At 47.4% G+C, this 21,669-nt stretch overlaps 1 protein-coding gene across 1 annotated transcript; it reads left to right on the top strand.

The window, feature by feature from the left end:
• Positions 1-2: 2 nt before the first annotated feature.
• LOC120803773 lies at positions 3-18,171 on the top strand. The gene is made up of 19 exons (XM_040152645.1): positions 3-160; positions 1,272-1,340; positions 1,426-1,542; positions 2,396-2,507; positions 3,730-3,825; positions 5,154-5,264; positions 5,722-5,744; positions 6,298-6,434; positions 8,381-8,484; positions 8,935-9,134; positions 9,377-9,511; positions 11,276-11,347; positions 11,437-11,553; positions 12,839-12,913; positions 13,801-13,896; positions 15,933-16,046; positions 16,140-16,169; positions 16,295-16,378; positions 17,124-18,171. The coding sequence occupies exons 1-19, from the start codon at positions 101-103 to the stop codon at positions 17,262-17,264; spliced, it is 1,893 nt and encodes a 630-aa protein (XP_040008579.1). The 5' UTR covers positions 3-100; the 3' UTR covers positions 17,265-18,171.
• Positions 18,172-21,669: the final 3,498 nt, after the last annotated feature.

Raw genomic sequence — 21,669 nt, forward strand, 5'->3', positions numbered from 1 at the left:
GGAAGCCCTTCCCGTCGTCCGACTCCCGGTTTCACTTTCACTCCGGACTCACGCCAACGTCCGTCTCTCTGCTCCAGCCACCACCGCCACCGGCAGCAGCATGACTCGGGTCAGTCCCCGTCTCAGGCGTCTCCTCCTCATCATCAACATCTTCTTCGCGGTGAGTAGCCTGATTTTATTTTCTTTTTTTCTTTTCTCTTTTTTTTACCGGGACAAGTAAAGACTCTCTTCCCGGCCTCACCGCGGCTTTTCAGGGAGGATGGAAGAAAACTGCGACGACGCCACGCGAGGACTCCCGGCCCAGGCGGCGGGGTGCGAGCGCCCCCCCTGCCGGTGAAAGAGAGGAGGCGCATGAGTCAGCGTCTGGATTCGCGCTTCTCGTTTCTGTGGCTCTTTTTTTTATTATCAACAACCGTCTGTCTGTTTGTCGATCGATTCACTTGTGACCGTGGGTGTGTGTTTTGAACCGGCCTCGGGACTCGCTCATTTACGCCCAGGCTCACCTGGGGGGCCCCTTCAGGGGCCGCAGCTGACGACTCATCTGCGCATTGCTTTCTCGGCTAATCGATCGATCCTTTAGCCTATGAGATGTCAAAAAACCGGCATTCGCAGCTTCTCAGATCTCTTTATTTTGCTTGTTTAAAACCTTAACGTATTCAATTTGCTGTCAGACGTGAGAAATGGAAAATTTAAAAAAAGGCAAACTGTCAGATTTTAGAGGCCGGAACCAGAAACCGTTTGGCGGTTTTGTTTGGAAAAACGGCTCAAAATGATGAACCGATCATCAAAATTGTTGCCGGTTACTATTCTGTTGATTGATTGATCGACTAATTGTTGTAGCTCTAATTATCGGCTAATCTGCAGAGGATTTTTCTTCACTTGATCGATTGATTGTGTAAACTATGAAATGGGGGGGGGGGGGGGTACCCAAAGACTGTAATAGCTCCCCAGGGTCCGAGGTCTGGGTTGTTCAGTCCAAAGCCCAAAGAGATCCAGTTTCCAATGATGTAGAACAGAGAAAAGCGGCAAAGGTTTTTCATTTGAGAAGCTGGAACCAGACAAGATTTTGAATTTTTTTTCAATATTTTTGGTTGAAATGTGAGTGAAACTAATCTCAGAACAGTTGCCTCTGGTTTTTCCTCCCACTCACCCTGGTCTGCAGCCGCTTGTTTCGGCTTTAGGCACCGTTTTATACGAATGCGCCCGATCACACGTGCTGTGACCGGACAGGCCTAGGGGATCCTCATCCGTGCTGTGCTGTCTTGTTTCAGACCGCGGGCGGACTCGCCGTCGTCGTCTCTCTGGCCCTGCTGTCTCCGTCCCCGGAGGGTTCGCGCGAGGTAAGACGAGCACGGCGGGCCGCCGCCGGACACGCGCCGCCTTATCGCACGGCACCAACTGACCAGTCGCCTCTCCGTCATCCAGGTTGAGGTCCCGACAACCGGCCACATCGTCCTCTACGTCGTGGGCTCGGTCACCGTGGTGGTCGCCATCCTGGGAGTCTACGGGGCCCAGAAGGAGAACCTGCTGGCTCTGACTGTGGTGAGCAGAGACGCGCTGAACATCTGCGTCTCCAGATGTTGGTAATATTAGAGAGAAGGTGGCAAAACGTCTTCCAGCTTCTTGAGCTAAACGACAGGCGGATTGTCTGGAAAATGAATTCTCAAGAAGTGGGAAACGGGGGCTCATGAAAAGTTGACATTTTATACAAATTATCTTTCATTATTGATTAATTGGTCTGTGAAAAACGTCAACGCCTGCACACTGACTCCAAGTCACCAAATGTATTCAACAAGATCCTAGTTGGATCTCCATCGGATCGAGATGCTTAGAAACCCACACAGGTCTGAATCCAGCGGTGTCAAAGAGGCGCTGATTCAGCTGTGTGATCATTGCGGAGGACGTAGTTTGTGCTGCGTCACGCAGGGATGTGCTTCCCCTATTTGGCCGACCCTCATCGATTCCAATGGGTCGGACAAAATGGTAGAAACACCTTTCGGCAGAACGCGGCACAGTCCAACAGCAGCACGCGCCAGTGACCGCGCGGCCCGATCAGCGTGCGTTTAGCACACTTTAAATAAAACCTGAACGTCAGAGCCTCCACGAAGGGGGATTTACTGCAGGACTGTTGGATTAGACTGCATCAGTTTTAGCAAGGCGTTCCTAATAAACTGACAGCCGTGTGTGTGTGTGTGTGTGTAATATATGTTTCAGCCTGAGTCTAAACGTATGTGGTCAAATGACCCTGAGATGCTGAAAATCCACCTGGTTTTTGTCTTTTTTGTTTCCATTTCCTTTCGCATGAATATGGTCAAGTTCTGTTCCGTAACCAACATTGACATTTACCTCAACCTTGTAAAAGAGAACCTGAGGCAGTTTCTCTTCCCCTCTGCAGTTCCTGGTCTGTATGGTGGTTGGGGGTCTGCTGATGCTGAGAGCTGGAGTCCCTGCCGCTGCCGCCCGTCCACAGGTGAAGGCCCCGCCGGCGCTCTACTCTGGTTTCCACGGTCGGTAGTTATTCAGATGGCCATTCTAGTCTTGGACGAGGCGTCAGACTCGCGGGACTATTTCAAGGTCACGTTTAGAATCCTTTCGAACTGTCCGGACTGCGCTGGACGTGGAAGCGTTCACCCCGTCGAGGTAAAGATCCTGAGACGTACGCATTTTTAAACCGTGGTGAACGGACCGGAAACCGGGAGGCCACATAGAGGTTCAGTAACAAAACGCCACACGGGTTCAGATCAGAACCCTCCTCGATGTTATTTTGTGGTTGAGTGTTCACGTGTTCAGCTCCGTCGGTTTTAGTTCTCTGTCGTTTCGAGCTGCCACGACGCGTCGATTCCTCTCTTAGTCGGTCGTCGGAAAATTAGCCGGCATCTGTTTTTTCTATAATCGAAGGATGGTTACGAGGTTTTGACGTCTTTCTTTGTCTCACACGAGAGGAAAATAAACGTGTGGGGTTTCGGACTGTTGGTCGCACGGAGCAAGACGCTTTGAAGCCGTCACCCCGGACGGTGGGAAATTACAACAGGCATTTCGTTCGCTGTCACATGACCTCTTAATGCCGGCGCCCGTGTGTTAGTTTTAGTCCTTGGGTGTAGGGTTGTGCGCGATCGGTCGACTAAACGATCGACCGTTGCTGCCCTCGCTAGTCGGCACCAGAAATACTAGTCGGCTAAGCCGATTGTTGTTACTGTTTTCATGCACAGCGATGGTCAACTGTTGCGTCTAAACAAACGATGCGATCCCGGTAGGATGTGTCAGAGAGGGTCCTCACGAAGATGAGGACCCTCAAGCGCGTGTGTCTGTGTGTGTGCTTGTGTGTGGTGGTGTGTCTTTGTGTCTTTGTCGGCCTCAGACTGCTCCTGCTTCTCCTCCCTCCTCTTGCGTCTGGGGAGGTGTGCCAGGGTGGCTGCCTCCACGGAGAGGGCCTCTTTTGGGATTTCCTGCGTCTTTCTCTGGAGCGGCGACCTCTCCGGCGACCTCAGTGGTCGCGTTGTGGCGTGGGGAGGGGCGTCTACAAGCACCTTGAACACCGCCATCTGTGTTTTGTTTTTTTTTTTCTACAGCACCTGGGCGCGGTCTCCACGAGCTGACGTTGTCCAGAACTCCAGAACGTCGCTATTGAATAAAATGCAAACTCCTCTGAGTAATCACGACTTGCCGCCGTAGTGTCTTTCATATCATTTTTGCGTGCGTGTGTGTGTGTGTGTGGTTTTTTGTTTATAGTTGGGGAGTCTGATGGAGGAAAGGTGGCGTTCACTTCTACCCCTGGACCAGGCTTCAGACGACATCAAGAAGTGGGCCGAAGGTCTGCAGGAATCAGTAAGATCCACACGCACATCGTAAACACAGGAGCGTTCGTTTTCACATTAAAGCGACACTTTGGGAAACAAGTTTACTCGCTTTCTTCCCAAGAGTCACACGCGAAGATCAACATGCGTGTGTGTGTGTGTGTGTGTGTGTGTGTGTGTGTGTGTGTGTGTGTGTGTGTGTGTGTGTGTGTGTGTGTGTGTGTGTGTGTGTGTGTGTGTGTGTGTGTGTGTGTGTGTGTGTGTGTGTGTGTGTGTGTGTGTGTGTGTGTGTGTGTGTGTGTGTGTGTGTGTGTGTGTGTGTGTGTGTGTGTGTGTGTGTGTGTGTGTGTGTGTGTGTGTGTGTGTGTGTGTGTGTGTGTGTGTGTGTGTGTGTGTGTGTGTGTGTGTGTGTGTGTGTGTGTGTGTGTGTGTGTGTGTGTGTGTGTGTGTGTGTGTGTGTGTGTGTGTGTGTGTGTGTGTGTGTGTGTGTGTGTGTGTGTGTGTGTGTGTGTGTGTGTGTGTGTGTGTGTGTGTGTGTGTGTGTGTGTGTGTGTGTGTGTGTGTGTGTGTGTGTGTGTGTGTGTGTGTGTGTGTGTGTGTGTGTGTGTGTGTGTGTGTGTGTGTGTGTGTGTGTGTGTGTGTGTGTGTGTGTGTGTGTGTGTGTGTGTGTGTGTGTGTGTGTGTGTGTGTGTGTGTGTGTGTGTGTGTGTGTGTGTGTGTGTGTGTGTGTGTGTGTGTGTGTGTGTGTGTGTGTGTGTGTGTGTGTGTGTGTGTGTGTGTGTGTGTGTGTGTGTGTGTGTGTGTGTGTGTGTGTGTGTGTGTGTGTGTGTGTGTGTGTGTGTGTGTGTGTGTGTGTGTGTGTGTGTGTGTGTGTGTGTGTGTGTGTGTGTGTGTGTGTGTGTGTGTGTGTGTGTGTGTGTGTGTGTGTGTGTGTGTGTGTGTGTGTGTGTGTGTGTGTGTGTGTGTGTGTGTGTGTGTGTGTGTGTGTGTGTGTGTGGTTTTTTGTTTATAGTTGGGGAGTCTGATGGAGGAAAGGTGGCGTTCACTTCTACCCCTGGACCAGGCTTCAGACGACATCAAGAAGTGGGCCGAAGGTCTGCAGGAATCAGTAAGATCCACACGCACATCGTAAACACAGGAGCGTTCGTTTTCACATTAAAGCGACACTTTGGGAAACAAGTTTACTCGCTTTCTTCCCAAGAGTCACACGCGAAGATCAACACCAGAGTCTGGAAATAGAGACTCCTCAGAGTAAATGAATCTTCAGTATGTTCTGCTGCTGCTGCTGCTGCTGCTGCGTGGGGTGTAATAACCCCTGCAGTCCGCAGGGGGCACTAGCTCTCCCTCTCTTGTGTTTAGCTGCACTGCTGCGGCCTGTTCAGCTACAAGGACTGGGAGGACAGCGTCCCCGCCTCCTGCCAGTGCAGCCCGGACGAGGAGACGGGGAGGTGTCAGACCGTCAGCTACAGAGTGAGTGTTAACACGCCGACGGAAGTGTTTCGCCTGTCACCTGTCGTGACGTTGTCACGGTTCGGTGACTGTCCCGGGACGGTAAATTATTAACAGGATAGAAACATAAACACTAGCAGACAATTTATGGAGATGATGGAGATGAATAAAATGTTTGTGTGATTACACCGGCTGCTACACGCACGGTGCCTCACCTGCTGGAAAGCGACAAATTTATCTGATCATTATTTAATTCAGCCTTCTGTACTTGATCGTTGTCAAATATTTGATCGGCCTTGTAAAGTCTACATTTTAACTTACTGTTTAATTTGGAAGTTCCCCATTTAAATCGTTTTATTTGGCCAACAACTGAGAAAAAGAAAAAAAAAAAATGTGCGGATGGACCGGATGGCAGGTACGTTGAGGGAGGAAGTATGTTTTCCCTCTAACCCCCTCTCTCTCTCTCCTCCGTCATCAGCCCTGCTCTCCCCTCATCATGGCGTCCGTTAGAACAAACGCTAACATCACCCTGGCAGTGGTCTTCACTCTGTTTGTCCTGGCGGTGAGTTGAAGGTTTTTAACGTAGTAAAGAAAACGCCACTGTCGGTGGCTCTGGCCTTTCAACGCCGGGGATAAAAAAAAATCTGGTCATAGACTGGTCAGGTTGCCGGGACACTTATTAAACACATCAACGACCCCCCAGAGGATGAACCACGTTGGTTCTGCTGACCCCATGACCTTTACCTGTAATATAATATCCTATAGAATGTTCTTACCTGTTGTTTTCCTGCTCAGACAGTTGAATTTTATTTTCAACATTAATTTAATCTTAAAGCCTTGAAACGTTTTAATCCTGGTTCAGCTATTGAAAATCACTCTGTAACTTGCTGTCTGAATAAAGTATTAAAACAGTAGTATTCCTAATATTATCTATTGTGAGAAGATGGTTTTCAGTTTCACGTCTGTGTTAACTAACGAGCTGATCTACCCAGGAGTTAGCTGGGTGTTCGAAACCCGTTTCTCCACATTAACTCGGTGTGCTTCCGTGGCGTAGGTGCTGGGCCTGGTGCTGTCCTCGCTGATGATCTACCAGATGATCAACGCCGCCGACGGGCCCAGCGCGCCGCTGTCGGTGCCGGTGACGTTCTCCAACCAGCCGCCTGCCTACCACCAGCTGCGCAACCTGCCGGAGTAGGCGGCCGCCGCCCCTCGGAGCGAAACCCAGACGCCGAGAGCTTCAGAATATTCCCCCGACAGTACCTCGATGCAAAATGCATGCTGGGGGGGGCGGGGCCAAGCTTGGTGAACACAAATAGCTTGTCGAGGGCTGTCCAGGCTCAACATCGCAGGGGTTAGCGTAATGTAAAGAGCGAGGCTCCTTTGAGCAGCATGAACGACCCCCAGATTATAAACCCGCTCAGAATTATACTTGCTGATGGCTCTACATTATTTTGAATGATACGACTTGTGGTGATTTTTTTTTTTTTTTCTTTTTTTTGTGATAAGTTCAGCCGACGTAGACCACCCGTTGCCGCCCCGACGTCGGCCCAGACACGCTGAAACCGGTCTGCGTGTGAACCTGTACGCCGGACTACACAGAGGCCTCTGAAACTGTGTCCTCAAAGTGGCCGGAGGACGTTTCTCTTTACCTGCGATCCACTGAAACGGCTGCTTGAAACAGACATTTTGGGGTTTGTAAGAACCACTTCGAGAGAGGCTGGCGGCTGAGGAGGAGAGCGCCGGGCGTATTCTCCAGCTCAGTTGGAGTTGGGGTGTCTGCACAACTGGGTGATGTTTTTGTTTTCTGTTTGTTTCCTTTTAAGAAAAGTGTAAATGTAAATAGTGTGAAACCCTGTGGGGTACAAACAGCCCGTTTCCTGTTTTCCAAACTGATGCCTGGCTGGTGTCGTTGGATGGTAAGAAATGAAAATGCTTCAAACCAATCAAAAGATTCTCAGTTTTCCTTTTTGTCTTCGGGCACTCTATGGATTTACTGGAGAGCCGACGGTGGGGAGAGACTTGGGGACGCGGGGTCCAACACCAGGCTTCGCGTTTGTTTATTTAACGCTTATTGGCGCAGGGACAGGTACACAGAATGAGCCGACGCCTGCATACACAGTCAAACATCTTTCCTCCTTCGGGCTCTGAGCTTCGGCTCGTTCACGATGGGAATAAAATAATGGGGACTGCGTTAAAGCGCCGAGTCTCAGCTTCAATTTGAGCAGGTTTTTTTCGGGCGCCATGTGTTAAACATGGCGCCATGTTGCAAGGGTTCAGGAGTGATTGGACACTTGGCTACTAAACGTCTCTCGGGCAACTGTGGGCACAGATGGGCAGTTTATTAGGAACACCTAGCCAGACCTGGTGCCTGCCACCAGTCCTCCAGACAGGGAAGCTATAACGTTCCGTTTGGGTCGAAACCGTTTTTTTAGGGACGCGCTGACTCAACCTCACGAGCGTTTTGGGGGCTGCCGCTCGTGGGGCTGTTGAGTGGCTCGGCCTCATTTGGACACGTGTTTTCTGTTACTTTGTCCGACCCCATTTGTATCAGCGAGGGGGGAGGCTGAATAACAGAAACACCTCAACAGCCCTGCTGTATTGGCGAGCTTATCACGGCTGTCATAAAAGTAGAGCAGTAAAAAGTAGAATATTTATACAGTGGAGGAGAAGTATAAGGTGGCAGACAATGGAAATACTCAGGTGCAGTTCAAGTACCTAAAGGTCGGATTTAATACTGTACTTGGTGACTTTTCACCATTAGAAATTAGTCAACCACGGAAGCAGTTGCCTGCTTTAATACTTCTGTGGAGGAAAAGGGTTGTTAGCGCGAAAAGTGACAGAAGCTGTTTGGTCATTTATGTCTGTGTTACAGAGAAGTGTGTGTGTGTGTGTGTGTGTGAAGAGGGGCCACTGGAAGCAGGTCTAGTGGAGTGGTCTGAGTCCCGCCCACCTGCATGTTTAAATGAGTCGTTTTTCCCTCCACTGATCCGGTCGACAGGGACGCACCAAAGGGAAAACACACCGGCAGCTCATTTTTATCCTGAACGATCAATAACGGTCTTGGGGGGGGCTTTTCCTGCAAAGAGCCCGTTTCCTCTGAAAACATCAAACTTTACTGAACCACATTCCTCCGGTAGGGGTCACGGCAGCCAGCATCGGTTTCGTTTCACCACCGCCGCTCGGGGGGCGGGTTGGCCGGGACCGCACCGGTGCTCTGACCCGCGTGTGCCCATCGGACCGGGTGTGACTTTATCGTCGGGCAGCCGTCGAATCCTGTCGGCTTCATCTATAAAAAGGCGTCATAATAAAGTAATAATACTGTGTGTTTTCTATGCAAAAAAGACCAACACAAAACAACGACGAAGGGACGTGAAACAACCACAGAGGCAGGAAAAAAAATGACTGTAAAGAGACACCAGATGACAAAGAGACGACAAAGACACAGAAAGAGAAAAGACACAGAAAGAGATGAAAAATGGACATAAAGTCCACCAAAAAAAAAAAAACGACCAAAAGGAGACAGAAAACAACCACAGACACACAAACATGCCACAAAGAGACACAAAAGGACCAAAGATGGATGAAAACGACCAGAGAGACTCTGAAAGGGACGGTTGGGGGGGTAATAGATTACAGTGTTGGACCTCTGTTACTGATACATCAGTGTGAGGGTCCCGCTTCACCGCTGAAGCCGCCGAAGGTGGAGGTAGCCCCAACCGCCTGGTCGGGCACCTGCTCGGCCGCAGAGCCGCCGGAGGTGTCGCGTCGACGTCCCGCGGCACAGCAGGGCGACGCGCGGGCCTCCGGAAGACGGCGGACTGTCAGTTTGACCCACTCTTCGTCTCCGCTTATGACAGTTTAGCAAGAATGTACGGGAAGTCGGAGAAGCCTGTGATTTCCCAGATTCCCCACCCACACACACACACACAAACATCCCGATCCCAAAAACCTTCCCGCCGCTACAATGGCAACAGCTTTCCATCTGTCTTCCCGGAATCAAGCGCACCCCCGCGCCCCGCGGACTCCCCCTCTCCGCCCGCTGACGTTTACCAGAAGCGCCCGCCCCTCCGCCGGGCACCGCTGCCGACTAAAACCAGCCCACTCCCCGGTTCCTCCTCAGTTCGCACTGACGCGGTCGGAGCTTCCCGGGATTCAAACCGACGAGAAAAACCGAGCGGATTGTTGCGGCCGTATTTTCGCCTGGAAACATGTCTGGGGTCAACACCACCCTCAAAAGGGTCTTCACCATCTTCAACATCATCTTCGCGGTGAGTTGGCGCGTTTAAAGCCCGTTAAAAATGGCCGTGCCCCCCCCTCGATTCTCTTTGGGAATAAAAAGTGCGTAGTGTGAAGTATTTAGCGTTTAAAACATAATCTTTAAAGTTTATATTAGCGGCTCATATCCACTTAGATATTTAAACAAGTCTAAAGTCAGCAGGTGAACGCATGTATACGGTTTTGTTCTAAAAAAGAAAAACTATTTTGGTTCTAATTTATTTCTAACTCGGTTGCAGGATTAAAGCGAAGTAAAAACATACTGAGTTCAAGTTTAAAAACGTTTATTATGAATTAAAAAAAGTCACATTTCAAAGTTTACTGTAGTGTTATCGGTTGTTTAAATGTGTTTCTGGCCGTTAAATACGCGCATCGTCGTCTGTCCAGGGATTGTTTGGTGATTGTGAGTCTAAACGTTGTACCATCACTTCGACTTAACCGGACTGTTTGTGGAAACCCGCTCTTTCTATCTTTATTGTTGTTTTGAAGCATTATTGAGCGATTTAATAAGTCTGTAGCAGAGCTGTGGTGATTTATCTCCGACTATTTTGATAATCGGTTACTCGTTTCAGCGATTTTTTTTTTTTCCTTTTCAAGCAAAATTGCCAAAAATATTTACAGGTTCAAAACTCTCAAATTTGAATAGGAAGCTTTTCTCTGTCACATCTGAGTCGGTGAAATATCTTTGCGATTTGTTGACGTTACTTTGGGCTCTGCGACGATCTGATCACTACTGTTTGACAAACAATCGATTTAATCGAGAAAATAATCAGCAGATTAATCGATAAGGAAAGCAGTCGTGGGTGTCCAGTCCTTCTGTCGGGGCTGCGGTTGAAGACCGGCCGTCGCCGATCAATCGATCGATCGATCAGCCGTTCGGGCAGATGGAATGTTTTCGACAAGTCGTGCAAAGTGTCCGGCGTATTGTCTTCGGGTGTCTCGTTTATCCGAACGAGAGTCCAAAATCCAAAGACACTCAGTTGACTCTGATGCGGAATCGGAGGAAGCGGCCGACTCCTGGCGTCTGGGAGGCGGGAACCATCGCAGTTTGGGCTCTTTTGCTTGAGAGGTGACTTTTCAGAATAGGGGCTGGTGGATTTTCTGTCGAGCAGATAGTGGTTATAGAGGCTTTTGGTCGTGGTTGTTACTGCTGTTAAGTTTTTTTTTTCTCTCTCTCTCTCTCTTTCGCTGTTCTGGTTTCCGGTCAGTCTGAAGGATAAACAACAATTAAACGTAACAGTGAGCTGCTGTTTTGTTCCTGGGGAAGCTTTGGTTCAGACGATCCCTTACACTAATGCAGTTTGCTCAGTTTGTGGGTTTGTCTGGATGTTTGCCTCCACAACAGCTGGTTGAAATTCACGGACGGCTGTGACTCAGTCTCGGTGCCTTTACGAAACCTTTACTTTTTGGGCTCCTTCTGGACTTCCTCCCTCCAGACGGTGGCCAGTTTTGTTTTGCAAGGTGCACAGAGATTTACCGAAGAAAATCTACCGACAGTATAAGTCGATGTACCGAGTGGAGCCTTCAACGCTGTAAAAACTAACTTGCCAGTGCTCTCCGGAGGACGAACTATGCAGTGGAGCCACTGTTTGTAAAGTACCTCAAACATGCTGTGGCATCTCTGGTTCTCGAGCACTTTTTGTTGGCCAAAGCATAGGCCAGTACCCGTCAGACCCCAGGGTGTTTTTAGCTGTTGTGTTCACAGCAGGTCAGTGTGGATCCAACCAAACTCTCTCGTTTGTTTTTTTTTGTTTCAGATTGTCGGTGGAGTCATCATCACGCTCACTCTGCTGTCCCAGGTCCTCAGCAGCGATAATGGAGGAGAAAACGTAAGAACAGACGCTTGTTTACGCTTGGAAACAACAAACGGGGGGGGAAAAAAAAATGTGAACCTGTCGCTCATTTCTTCTGCCTCCAGCTGAAAGGTCGGACCACAGCCCTCGTCGTCTTCAACATCATAGGTTTCGCCATCCTGATAATCGCCACGCTGGGAGCCTACGGAGCCCACAAGGAGAGCAAGGTGTCCCTGATCATAGTGAGTACCACAGTCAGCCGCCACATGGGCTGCACAGGATGAGGAAACCTCAGAGAGACAGAGGATGCCAGATGGGTTTGTTTCCATGTCATGTCATCCTGAAATTGCTGCATCACACGGGAGGGAAAAAGAAAAAGACCCAAACTTACTCACATTCTTCTCAAAAAGCAGGATATGCCCTGATTGCGATGGGTTTTTAAAGAAATGTCTGGAATCAGGTCACCTGTGAGGGGAAAACCAGACTAACCAAACCGAGCAAAGTCTGAGGAGATAAGGGGGGGGGGGTATAACCTGCAGAAATGAGAGCAGTGAGGTTTGAGAAGTTTCTGTCTGGTTTCCAGCTGCGGGTTTTTCCTGCCCAGAGTTTGACTCCCCCTCGGTGACTCGGGCGGAAGGCGTCCGTATTCACCCTGAAATTGCCAGATAGTCGGTTTTAACGCACATTGTCGTAAACCTTATGTGGGTCCTTCTCCTCGCGAACAACGCCGGTTATCAGCCGGCTCGGCTGACGCTGGGTTCTCTAACGGGGCCCCGAGCATCTTCATGCGAGTTATGTCAATTACAGGTGACATCAACAGCACCAGGTACTAGCTGAAAAAAGAGAGGAATATTTAGTGATATTTGGGAAGAAGGTCCAAGTAGTGAGGTAGTGAGCCAAAGGTTATAGATGAGTGTGGGAGATATGATTATTTTGAGTATTGAAAATATGGATTATCCATTATTCCATAATGACATTTTGGTGTTTCGATCATGAATAAGCTACAGACTGCAGCTCATTTAATCTGGACCAAGGGGAAACTGATCCATTTACTTTTTTCTAATGTCACAAAGGGCTCAGCGGGAAATAGCTGGTTTGAGGCTTCGTCGGTTTTACTAGGCTGCAGATCAGCCGCCGGAGAAACGGGCGACTCAAACAGAAAACACCCTGGGGGGTGTAACTGTGGAGTGGCAGTCTTAGCGAGTTCAGCTTTTGAATTCGTGCAAAAAACCACAAAAGCAGAGTAAGGCTCTTCTTTGTGCTGCGAAAGCATCGCGGAATGTAACAGACTGACCAAAAATAGCCGATGAAAATAAGTAGAAGTAGAAATACAATGATAAAAATGTGGGGTAGGGGGTCATGAGGTGACTGCGTTTTTTCCTCCCTCAGAAATAAACAGGTTTCAGTTCCAACAGGGTCACAAGTCGTCATCTGCAACATTGTGATGCAATCTGTGAATTTCTGGGCGACAGTGGTTGTGGTTTGTGTTGGTCATCAGAAGTCAGGAATTCCCGCGTTTCTCCACAGTTCCTGGTCTGCATGGCGATCGGAGGTGTGCTGATGCTGCGAGCCGGAGTCTCTGCCGTCGTCGTCCGCCCGCAGGTAACGACCCTCACGCTTCGCCGTTGGCTCTGCGGTTGGTTCTGCTGCGCTCGAGGCGGGAAACCGTGGGGCTAAATTTTAAAAAGAGGAAAAAAAGACATCATCTCCTCTGGGGTCATTTTGGCCACACTCAGCTGACTTCTCAATTTTGTCCATTTAACAAAGCCGCCAGGAACCCAAAACACAGAGGGAAAACGACACCGACACCTTTGAAAATGTACAAATCTGCAGCGATAACGACTCAAAATATTATTACAACAGTACAAGGTTGTAAAAGCAACGTTATATAACTATAAGAGTCTGTCTACATGTGGAGGGATTTTATCCCGACTCATTCTGTGCCTTTCTCGTTTAGAGGCTATTTGGATTTTTTTTTGTGCGAGAGTAACGTTACGTTACTGTAAATAAGACGACGAGCGGACGGACTGAAGCAACAAAGTTCAGCAAAATCCAAACGACACAAAATATCAAATGCAGAAAAAATAGAAGCAGTGAATTCTTTGCTTCCGACTTATCGAATCTGAATATTTGTTGGTTTTCGTAGTCTTTGAATTGTTAGTTGGACAAATCAAGACATTTATAATGACATCCCCCTGGGCTCTGGATACACTTTCTGATGGCGACGACTCGACGAACTGATGGAGACGAGCAGCGGATGAGTCGGTTACGTAAAGAATCACCAGTCGCAGCCTTTTGTAAGACGCCGCGTCTCCTGCTCTCAGTCTTTTTTTCTAAAAGTGGATCGCGTGCTGTGATTGTTGGCGCCTGAAAGTTTGGTGGGAAAGAGGTGAAGCGTCTGTTCTGAGTCGTTTCTCTAAATCAGCTGAGTGTTTAACTATTGACTCCACCCAGCGTCCCATATTAACAGCCTGTGTCTGTGTTTGCAGCTGAAGGGCACACTGGACGAGGAGTTTCGTTCCCTTCTGCCTCTGGACAAAGCTCCCGGTGAGGTGCAGAAAATTGTTAAAAACCTGCAGATGCAGGTAAGTCACTCTGCGCACACACACACACACACACACACACACCTACACCTGCTGCAGGGTAAAACAGAAGTAGCGATGTTGTCGGCTGAAAAGGGGAAATAATAGAAACCGCTTCGACTGAAAGGTGTTGCGGTTTAAACACGGTCTGAAGAGTTTCACGAGGTTTCAGCACATAAGACAGACAGAGGACCATGTTGTCGTGGAACTGAGATACAAGGTTCTCAGTTGACACCGGGCGTCTGAGCAGGTGCGGCTAACTTAATGCCAACACGGACGAAAAGTCCTGAAAATGCTCAGGAAAGTAGAAATTTGAACAAACTGCGGCTCTGATCTGCTGATCAAGCTCGTGATTACGGCTGAAACACTAAGTCGATTATCAGCAATCATTCTGACTATCAGTTCATCTCTCTGGTCCTTTTTCCAGGAAAAAAAAAAGATTTTCTGCTTTCAGCTTCTCAAATGTGAGGATTTGCTGCCGTTCTTCGTCCTGTGCGACAGTAAACCGTGCGTCTTCGGATTCTGGGCTGTTGCTCGGACCAAACAAGCCAATCCGCGGATGAACTCGCGGGCGTTTACTGAAGCGGGGGTTTGTCTGGTTGGGTGTGTGAACAAGCGCAGCCGTCTTAACATCGGCACGGCGGGATCTCGGTTCAAGGGGCTACTCGGAGGAGAGGCGGCTGCCGTCGGGAGGAAGTGGGTCATTTCACTACCACACACGAGGCCTCGTGTCCCCGTATTGTCTGCTGGTCAGCTCAGGTCGTTGCCGCTAATCCGACTCATTTATCACTTCGTAAAGAGGAAGGTGCGAGCACACCACCCTTATTCACTTCCACATTTACTTTCTGATAACAATGAATTAAACATGAGGAAGTGAAGCGAAAAACAAAAAAACTCACTGATTCATTGTCAGAGTTCAGTAGTGACGTTTGAACACAAATATTTTAACGCATCTGAAGAAATTGAGGAAACTAAAGTTCCTCATTTTCCTCCGGCCTAAATTGTGCAAGAACAAAGTTTTTTGTATTTGAAGTTTTACATAGTTTGATTTCTATACACACACGTGGTTTCTTTTTTTAGTTTTTGTGCATGAGCCCAAAAATAAAATAATCAAGTCCTCTGAGTTAGAGAGGCACAAATGTGGCAAACATGTTGTTTCCCCTCTGGTTTCATATTCACTCATGTTACAAAGCGAGCCGCTGGGAAAAGTTCGCACAGGTAGAATTATGAGATTTTGGGCTTTCCAACCAAGTATCTACCGCGGCGAGGCGAGGACTTAGCCGCACGCCCGGACACAGACCTTTTTAAGTGGCGGAACTTAAAAAAAACAGATCTGCTTCTTTTTACCGGCAGATCCTCGTTTGCGTGAAATCATCGGCACGTAAAGTGAGCGGAGTGGAAAACAAACAGTCGAGCCACAGATCAGTGGCTCTGCTGACGGAAACGTTCCACCAGCTGCTCTACTTTCAAGCATCAAAGGAAAGCAGCAGCAGCTCTGACTTCCTGCCTGGGCTCACTCATCACCTTTGTCAAGTAGAGAAAAGTAAACTGAATACATTTTGGCTCAGGGGCAAAAACACAAGACGTTTGAAGGCGTCTCGTTGGGCTGAGGGAAATTATAACAAAAGCATTTTTCTCTATTTTATGAATATAAAGGATTAATCTGGAAAATACCGGTCAGTCGCAGCACGAGACTAAAACTGAGCGTAGTGTAATGTAGGGCCAAGAAAATCCTCACGTTTCAGAACCTGGAACCACCGTTTTTTGTTTTGTTTTGTCATTTCTTTTCTTAAAGTCATTAACTCATTATCGACGTAGTTGTCATTTGGACTCCAGGCCGAAGACTGTAACGTCACTGCAGATCATTTCAGTTTGCAAACCGCACGACGACACACTCGCGAATACTGGCTCTGAATTCAGGGACTCTGTCCCCGCTGGGATCTCTTCCTGCAATCGACAGGTCGTCGAGTCCGATCGATGACCTTCCTGTTTATCTCTCTTCCCTCTTCTTCTTCTTCTTCTTCTTCCCCTGTGCTTAGCTGCGCTGCTGCGGTATGTTCAGCTACACTGACTGGGAGGACAACATCCCCGACTCCTGCCTGTGCGGCCCGGTGGAGGAGGAGGAGGACAAGTGCCAGATAGTCAACTACAGGGTGAGCATCGACGCGCAAACACGCTTAATCTTCCTGAACGGTGCCGTAAAGGCAGGTTACTAACGGTTTTTATGTTTACGTCTCCTCCTCCAGAGTTTCATGCAGACGCGCGTCTACACCAAGGTCGGTAAACCAGCATCACTTTTACAACAACTAGCGTCAGTTAAAGGAAAAGCAGTAAACAAAGGATTCACCAGCGGGTAATAGAAACTAGAGAGGTGATGTTTTCTTTGTCCTCCCGTCCTCAGACCTGCGCCCCCATCCTCACAAGCTACTTCCTGCTGGTGGCGGACATCGTTATCGGCATCGTCTTCACCCTGGCCGTGCTGGCGGTGAGTACTTCCGCTCCGCGCGCAGCTTCACCCCCTTTAATCTGTCGCTACCTGCGGGTCGACGACGGATTGGAGCAGGATTTTACTGCCAACACTGAACAGACAGTGAAAGATAGGTACTGATAAAAATGTGTTTTTACAAAGGTCAGTCCATTTCTCTCCCTGAACTTAACTTCCAGCTGGCTCCCTGTCCTTCTTTGACCGGAGCGACAGATAAAAGGGCGTTAAGCTGCGTTCTATGTGCTTTTAAAAAGAACCTAGTCTTGGATTTAAAAGGGTGAGCGCTGCAGAAATCCTGGGCTGTAGCTATTACTGAGGCAGGGGTGTTAAAGTCCCGCCCTACAGACAGACAGACGGGGCTGTGGTCTCACCCTCTGAGCCCCCACAGGTTTCCCTTTCTCTGACTGAATCATCTTTTGTCAAATTTTTAAGCAAAAATGTCCACATTGGCTTTATCCAGCTTGTCAGATGTGAAGATTTTCTCTCGGGTTTCTGGCTGCTGGAAATTCAAACAGGCGTCTTTCACTGTTTCCTGACGTTTTTATAGGGAAAACAAAAAACTGATTAATCGATAATCAAAATGATGGTTTGTTTGCAGCCCTGACATTTTCCCCCAGACGTCAGAAAGCATCTCCAGCTGTTTTCACAGGCCAAGCAGGACCTCACTGTGCCGTGTGAAATCGGCGGAGTGTCTCTTTTTTTGAAGCTGTCACGTTTAACTGGACTCACTGTGTTTTCCCTCCAGCTGCTGGGCCTGATTCTGTCCTGCACCATGATCCGCCAGATGCGCAACCCCGCGAGACCCACCGTCTTGATGGACATCTCCACCATCTTCACCGCGCCGCCGCCAAAATACCAGGAGCTGCACAACCCTCCAAGCTACTGAGGGAACAGCACCACCTTCCTCTGCTGTTGTTCGCTTGTTGCACAGGGTCGGGAAGTCCTGTTGTTTGTGTGTCTTTCTTGAATCTTCCATCAGAGGAGTGCGAGTCCAACGTGCCTCACGTCTCTGAGGAGCTGCGACTGTTGGCGCCATTGAAATAAGTGGAAAATGATGGTTTGAAGAGCCACAGCGTGAAACACCACTGGCTTTAAAAAAAAAAGGGGGGGGGGGGCTGCTTTGAAATTATCTGCAAAACGATTCTTCTTTTAAAATGTTTTTTTTCTGTCAGAACCTTGAGTTTATGTTTTATAAATGTTTTTTCCTGTTTTTCTACTCACCACAAGATAATTCATTCATGTCACTCTCCATTAAAACGTTAGAGAAAATAGAAAAATTAAGCTTCTGGTTTGCAAAGTCGCAAAATTAAAAGGTCAGACGCTTGGGGACTTTAATCTAAAGCACGTCTTTTTTTTTCAAACCACTAATCCTTTGTAATTCTATTAAAAACGCTACCGTAAGTGCCAGAAGCACCGAAATAAACCTCGGTAGCTGCAACAGTTGCAGTTTTATAAAGTTATTTTTGACGGCGAAAAACCGCTCGACTTAAAATCCACCACTGGTTCGGTTGCAGGAGACGTCGCGCTTGCCTCAGTTACTTTGTTTTTCTATATCCTACGCTCCTCGTCAGTGAATGTGACCGTGGGTCCTGACCTTCCTGTTAGTGCCTCCGCCTGCGTGAAACATGCCGTTAGAATCGCTGGCCGAAGCGTCGACGGAGCTTTGCGGGCGAAAATCAAAAGCACGTCCAGCTGTTTACATTCAGGAGACTTTAGAATTGTTCTTCTATAATGAAACGTAAGGGGGAAAAAAAAAAAAACAAACAGAAGTACAGGTTAAAAAAATGGATATTTAAGAACAGAGTCATTTTATAGGTTGAATACGACGTTGATGTATGTGAAACTGGAGAACATGAAAATACTCCTTGTATCGTGTTTGATTCTTCTGCTGGTGAAACGATAAGATTCCTGAGTATTTAATAAGAAATTAAAAAAAAAAAAAGAAATTCTACTCGTGTGTGTGTGTGTGTGTGTAATATCAGTCGAGCCAGTTCATTAGTTGGGATTGTATCTTTTGGGGGGGAATTAAATAAAATGTAAGTGTATGTTTAGGAGAAGCTTTAATGAACATAATTTTAAAACTATTTACTAATTTCCAAGGGGAACATTTTTTTTTCTTTTTTTACAGTATTTATTGTATTTTTTTTTTTTTTTGGTCTAGTGAGTTCTACATTTCTCTGAGTTTCGTACTCCTGACCTCAGTATTTCTATAAACCTGTCGCCCCCCCCCATTCGAAACATTTTGATTCCAACTTCAACCTTCAACCTAAACTCCAGACAGCAGCTTAAGAGATGAACCCGGGACACGAACCTTCGTTCTGTCATCGGTAAACGTCTGAGGGTCTAGTTAAGGCTGCTGGTGGTGTTCTGGTTTTCTGTTCCTTCTCTTTGCGTCAACGAATCCCACAAAAACAGCGTTAGTCTGAGCCCCGGCACTTTCTGACTTCTCTACTCCCTCTGCATCGGAGTTTCGGTTCCTCCTGACGACGGAAATCTCGGGGACTACTTTCATCAGCGGATTAATCCGCATTTGGTGCCCTAGTGGGTATTTACAGCAGCAGGACAGCATGTGTGTGTGTGTGTGTGTGTGTGTGTGAGGACTGAGTCCGCATGAACTACAGTGTGTGTGTGTGTGTGTGTGTGTGTGTTCATGGTGATGAAGCAACACGTCACCCAGGGCAACAGTGAGAATCCCTGATGTGTTTCTACTAGTTCTTTGGAAACAGTGGCGCTCCGAGGCTCAGTCATTGTTATCTATTGTTATTTTAGTCTTTTCACGGGATTTGTTGACAGGAAGAAAAACGTAGACTAACACCAGACTGGATCCTATGAAGTGGTGCACGTTAACTTGAGCTCCACCTCGACTTGGACCGGTGGATGTGTAACAATGCTATGATGCAAATGAAATAAGGACAATGCGTGCGACACCTCCGTGCGTTGTGTAAATCGTTATAATTGTTCTATTATCTTTACAAAACACTTTTCACACTAGTTTAAAAAAATTACATTTCCAAAAAGTGTGCTGATTTTTTTTTTTTTTTTCCTTTTCAACCAGGTTTTTGTTTTTCCATTATTCCATAATGAACAGGACAATACATGGTTTACTTTTCTTCTTCTATGTGCGTTGATTTTTCCCAAAGGCAGATAGAACGTCCAGTGCGTTTCTTTTGTCCGGGTTTTGTTTTTGTTTTTTTTGTCGGTACAATGTCACATAGCTTTTTTCCCCAGTAAGCAGACATTAATGGAGCTAAAGGCCCAGTTGGAAAACAACAGTAGAGACTACAGAGAGAAAAGCTTTGTTCACGTACAGATTTCCATCACCGCCACATGAGTATAACTTATTAAATAACTGCTGCTCGGTTTTTTTATTTATTCACCATGTCTTTTAAAAGTCAAACAAACAAAGCCTTTTACAGAAATCAAACATGCACGGTCGTATGTCTCTGTCCGGGTTAGTGGTGTGTTGTAGCAAAGAATTGTGTGTGTTTTTGTTTGACAAACCATCAACTCAACATGTAGAGGAAGAAGCAGCAGAACCTTGAGCTGCACATTATCAATTTGAGCTGTAACAACGAGTCAATTACACAAAAAAAGTCATTTTTCAAGTAAAAACCTCAAACAATCTCCGTTTCAGATTCTCCGATGTGCCAATTTTATGCTTTTCTCCGTTTTAAATGGAGAATCTTGAGGTTTTGGAAACAATAATTCGTTCACAGACGTCACTTTTGGCTCTTCACTGTTTTCAGACATTTGATAGACTGAACCCTTAATTCAAATGATAATAAATGTTGAAACAGTTGCCGAGGCCCGGATTAGGCTCAATGTTTCAACCGTCAAAGCGCAAAACAGAAACACACTGATCAATATATTGTTTCCAGAAAACCTGGGTAGGTGACGGAGGTGTTTGCTCGTTCGTGGGTTCTTTTCTGTCTATTAGGTTTTATTTTAACGATGTGTGGTTAGTGTAGTTTACAGACCCGGCAGCTGAGCTGAACCCGGTTTACTGCTTCTTCCACGCCCTTCGCCTCGGCTCCTCCAATGTGGAGATTTGCTGCTGTTTTGTGTTTTGCATCACTGCAACTCAAATGGGACTAAATGATCAATTTAAAGACGTCAACTTGGGCTAACGGTTTTCTGACATTCAACAGACTAAACGATTCATTGATTCACCAGGATTTCAATTAGTTTGTTGCAGCCAACTGTCAAACTTTTTAACTGATTTATTGTTTATTTATTTCTAAACTTGACTTTATTTTAATAATTTGCAGTTTAATTTACAGACCAAAACCAAAGTTCAACAGCAGCAGCAGCGTAATTTGAGACGCTTTTTGCTTCTGGTTGTTGAAAGTTTCGTGGTTTATTTATTAAATCGTCCCATTTTTTTCATTGGGCTTCAACAGTGACGAGTAATATTTGGTTCAATTTACAGACCAAAGAAATGTATTAGCAGAGTTGCTGCAGCTGCTGGGGGGCGGTTTTTGTGCAGTTTTTTGTATAGTCCAGGTTTGTAATGTGAGCTTTCAGTAAGACGCTTGGTAGAGGTCTTCACGGGTCCAAAAGTCTGGACCAGAGCCATAACGGACCAGTGGGAAGTTTTATTTCAGGGGACGCTGACGTGACCGTTTGTCCCCCGATTCCTTAGCTCGGCGTCTCTGCTGCGGACGGTGGACCGGTCAGACACCAGCGAGGCGGGACGTCGCCGGGACCGCCTTTATAAGGAGGCCAAATGAAGCCAGGGACTGTGACGGTGAGCAGGGAAACTTGAGAAACGTCCGCCTGCAGGTAGCGGAGCTCACCTACTTCAGTCTCCTCAGTGGAAGTGAGGCTGCAGGCCTGAACGGTTAATGTGTGAATGCGGAATTGATTCATTAATAAGCAGCTGTACGAGAGGAGCCTACCGGACCTGATTAGACTGAGTGTAACTGGGACCCGGGTCACGTCTCCGTCTTTGAGACCCGTGAAGACCTCGACAGCTTGAAGGAAAGGGAGCGTCATCCCTCTGCAGTTTGACCTTCGTCCAGCAGGTGCAGCTGTTACACCACAAACTGATGTTTATATGTACTTTCAGATGAACATGGAGATTAATGGGTTTGTACAGTGTGTGTCCATATGTGTGGATGCATGTTTAACCCCTTGAGAGAACCCCCCCCCCCACAAAAAGAAAGTAAACCGCTGCTGAAGCCTGAGCCGCCATTTTGTGTCTTCAAAAATTAATTTCAACTGCTTTATTCATCGTTTTTAGTATGAAGCTCACAAAAACAGCTGGAGACGGGAGGTGAAGTGGTCTTCAG

This window comes from Xiphias gladius, chromosome 2, assembly GCF_016859285.1.
Source record: "Xiphias gladius isolate SHS-SW01 ecotype Sanya breed wild chromosome 2, ASM1685928v1, whole genome shotgun sequence".
Lineage (NCBI taxonomy): Eukaryota > Metazoa > Chordata > Actinopteri > Istiophoriformes > Xiphiidae > Xiphias > Xiphias gladius.